Here is a 4,032-nt window from a genome sequence, read left to right as displayed (position 1 = left end):
GTTATTTCATGATTATAGATGTTTTGATAAAAAAGCCTCCTCTGTTCCTATTACTAATTTTATATCTCTTGCATTTCATTAGTTATCTCCTATCATAAAAGATTTTTTTCGTTAACACATCTAGTTATCCATTCCTTCATATTGGCCTTCATGTTTTGGTCTGAATCTTTTAGTTGGATTTGGGTTCCCTTTTATTACATGAAGAGATATTTTGTTATAACAAAACCCTGCTCCAACATCAGAATTAAGATTGGTCCATGGTGGTGTGTTTGTGAATTTTGCTGTTGTTGCATTATCTGCCCAGACATTTCATCCTGATGTCATCCTTCTTGGCCATGGGGTTTTCTGGTTTTTCTAGCATCGGAATTTTGGTTTGAAATCCTTCTCGGCTAGTAGGTTGGCCATGACGTAAGTTTCGATTTTCCTCCACTTCTCACTCAATGAGTGCTGCCATCTATGACTTCTCCATATACTATTCATTGCACAAACATCCATGCTTCCTTCTTGATGTTAGAATGGGAAGATTCCTGACATTTGGTATCCATATATTGATGGGTCCGTAAGTCGTCCTTCCTTTTTCCTTCCCAGATTTCTAATTTAAGTACCATTTCATACTCCGGACCCATTATTAAGCTTTGACCAAGTTGTTATGTTTTATTGCACTTTCTACTTTTCATTTAATCTTGGGGGTCTTTTGTCCTTATATCTATCTTTTCAGGATTCTGCTTTAGTCTCTTGGGGAACTGGGTCCATCCCCATTAATGGACCTTTTTTCTAATGCATCAGCCACGTCGACCATGATAAGGGCCACCATGGCTGCGGAGATGTCCTTTGACAGATCAGCTCACAATCCTGATTGGAAATCCACGCTGGCTGATGAGATCATTCCCCAATCACTTCCTAAACAGAATCTTAAGGATGGCGGTCAGGGTTATCCTTCGCATCGTAAGAATACGTGCTTGGTTAAAACTTCTCTGCCACCTAATGCAACCAACCTGGATGGTCCTTTATTCGCTGACAGAATTGCTAGTTTACAAAAGCGGGTCATCGTTGGACTCTGGCATTTCCCAACGATGGAAGATGCTCAAGTTCGAACCTGGATTGCTTCGAAATGGACTCCCCTCCTGGGATATATCCCGACCATTGTTCGCCTCATGAACAATTGGTACAGTTTTCATTTCCTTCGGGTCCGCGATTTGGAGATTATCCTTGCTATTCCATGGGTATGGGACAAGAGTTTTCTAGCTTTACACAGATGGTTTATTGGCTTCAATCCTCTTCGATGCACTCCCCAAAACAACTATATCTGGCTTAAGCTGCTGGGCTTACCAATTGAACTTTGGACTAAGGAATCCTTGGCGAAAATTGGTAATGCTATTGGTCGCTTCATTTATGTTGATCCAAAATGCATCGGGGCCAAGGACAAGTGGGTTGCTTGGATCCTTATTGAAAAAGAATATAGAGGCGGCTTCCCAGAACTCATTGACCTTTCATGGGATATGTCAAACATTCAACAGAGGCTGGATTATTGGGGGGTTCCTTTCAGATGCTCTGCTTGTCATAAAACTGGTCATCTCATTTCTCAATGTCCTCGCCGACAAGGTAGCAGACACAAAGTGAAGAAACAGCCTGTCTATATGCCGGATTTGGCCACTAGGAATATAGCTGATAACTAGAAGAACAATAATCATTGGAGTATTGTGGTCCTGTTTTTCCTATGGCTCATCTATCATCGCCTAGGGGAAATTCTAGGGGTCGATATTTTAATCTGCCTCACTCTCGATCTTTAACTGTGGATCCTATCCATAATCATTATCCTAATTCGAAGCACCAAAGCCATCCTTGATCTTCCTCCATATCTAAATCCTCGGATTTGACATATAGCGACCCTCCCGTCTAACCATCAATCTTCTCTGTTATTCCCACTCCTCCTGATCCGGATTTGGATTCTGCTATCCCTCCTCCCCCCTCTATTCCCAAGCCCTCTCGGGATTTCCCATCTACCTCTCACATTTCATATATACCATCATCCCCCCAATCTCCCCATATCCACAAACCTCCCCCCAACAAGACCACATCTCCACCACCGCAGAATCCCAGGTGTGATCCCAAGGGTAAAGCTTCGTGTATTTCGATCACCCCTTTAAATTCACCTGAATCCTCGTCCATAAATTCATTTGATTGTGACTTGGATCTCCTTCTCAAACATGAATTTCTAAAACTTCAACCTCTGATTGTCCATAGACCGAACCGTTCCCCATCCCCTATTATTAGCCCAAATTCGGCAGGTAATATCACTGTTAGGCGTAAACAAAATCGGGGAAGCAGGCATTTCAGGGGAAGGAGGAATAGGCAGGATGTGTCTATTCGGGACCTTTCCCTTGTTGACATTCCTATCTCAGAAATTGTTATTGAAGAAATCTCTGATATGGGGCCCCTTAGAGCAAGCAGGCCTGGGGTGATTCCAAAATGATCGATATTCTATCGATGAACATCCGGGGTCTCGGGGTAGGCCCAAAATTTTTGGCCCTCAAGGATCTTTTTCACTCATCAAACTCAAAAATGCTCCTTATCCAAGAGACTATGCACGATAGTCTTGAATCAATATCATACTTCAGGCGTATGTTCCCCTCATGGCATATTGCTGCGACAAATGCAGCTAGTCTATCTGGTGGTTTGGCAGTTTTATGGGATCCAAAATGGATTTCAGCAGTGGCTTTTCAGTGTTTTGCTGGCATCCTTCTTCTTGCCCACTTTCGGGGTTCTCCGGGGCCTGTTCATATATTAAATGTCTACGCCCCATACAAAGAGCGATCTCCTTTCTGGGATCTTTTTATTTCATTTGAGTTTCTCGAACTTGACTCCCTATTGATCGGTGGGGATTTAAATTGTACTCTGTGCAATGATGAAATATGGGGAAGGGGCAGAAAAAATGACCCAGTGGGGGGTCTGATCCATGATGCTATCATCCAGCATAACTTTGTTGATGTTCAGCCTATAAAAATCGGCCCCACATGGGACAATGGGAGATTGAATAATGCTTTTCTTGCTAAGAGACTCGACAGATTTCTCTTGCATGATAGATTGATCGACAAATTTGGATCCCCATCTGTGAAGATTATTCCTTCCTTCATATCGGATCATAGGCCCATTTCCATTCATTGGAACCATATTGGGCACAGATTCGGTTATCCATTCAAATTTAATCGCACATGGCTTCAAGATGATCAATTTAACAAATTCATTCATGAATCATGGCTATCTCCATCTCTTTCGGGACATCATGATCCCCCTCGACCATTCTTGGATCGCTTGTCTTCCCTTCGGAAGGGGGTCAAAAGATGGCAACGTGAAAAATCGATTTCCAATAGGCTGGCTCTGCAGGATATTTGCAAGAAATTGGATAAATTATCTAAGTTCTTCAAAGCTAACAGTATTCCTCTAGCTATTCGTTCTCAAATATGGGAATTGGAGAAAAGAAAACAAAAAATATTATCAATTGAGGAAGCTTCCTGGCGACTTAAAAGCCGAGCTTTATGGCTCAAGGAGGGTGACAAAAATACGAAATTTTTCCATAGATTTGCTAATAAGCATCAAGAAGTAAATTCTATTTGGGAAATTAAGAATGAGGATGGCATATCATTTACATCTCAGGAGAAGATCTCTGAAGAAGCTGTTAAATATTTCAGACAGGCTTATAGTAGGGACACAGGTTGTGATATTGATGACATATTTTGGGGTATTGATCCATATCCTTCCATGTTTGATGAAAATCAGAACAAACTCCTATATTCTGCGGTCACTGAGGAGGAGTTATTGGCTACTATGAAATATTTTCAAAAAGATAAGTGTCCTGGTCCGGATGGATGGACTATCGACTTTTTCATCCATTTTTTTGACCTATTTAAATTGGATCTCCTGAATATGGTTGAGGATTCCAGAATACATTGTCAAATCAGTAGATACATTTCCTCTACTTTCATAGCATTAATTCCAAAAAAGAGGGAAGCCCTCACATTTATGGACTACAGA

General features: G+C 41.5%; 1 protein-coding gene across 1 annotated transcript; it reads left to right on the top strand.

The window, feature by feature from the left end:
• The first annotated feature begins 812 nt into the window (after window positions 1-812).
• LOC149164547 (uncharacterized) lies at window positions 813-1,676 on the top strand. The gene has a single exon (XM_089429523.1). It carries the CDS (start codon window positions 813-815, stop codon window positions 1,674-1,676), a length of 864 nt encoding a protein of 287 aa, XP_089285649.1.
• The last annotated feature ends 2,356 nt before the right edge of the window (window positions 1,677-4,032 follow it).

The sequence above is a fragment of the Pinus tabuliformis genome, chromosome 5_1, assembly GCF_031772625.1.
Source record: "Pinus tabuliformis cultivar Carrire ecotype Pingquan chromosome 5_1, CPIR1, whole genome shotgun sequence".
NCBI lineage: Eukaryota > Viridiplantae > Streptophyta > Pinopsida > Pinales > Pinaceae > Pinus > Pinus tabuliformis.
This window is presented reverse-complemented; position numbering and strand designations above follow the sequence as displayed.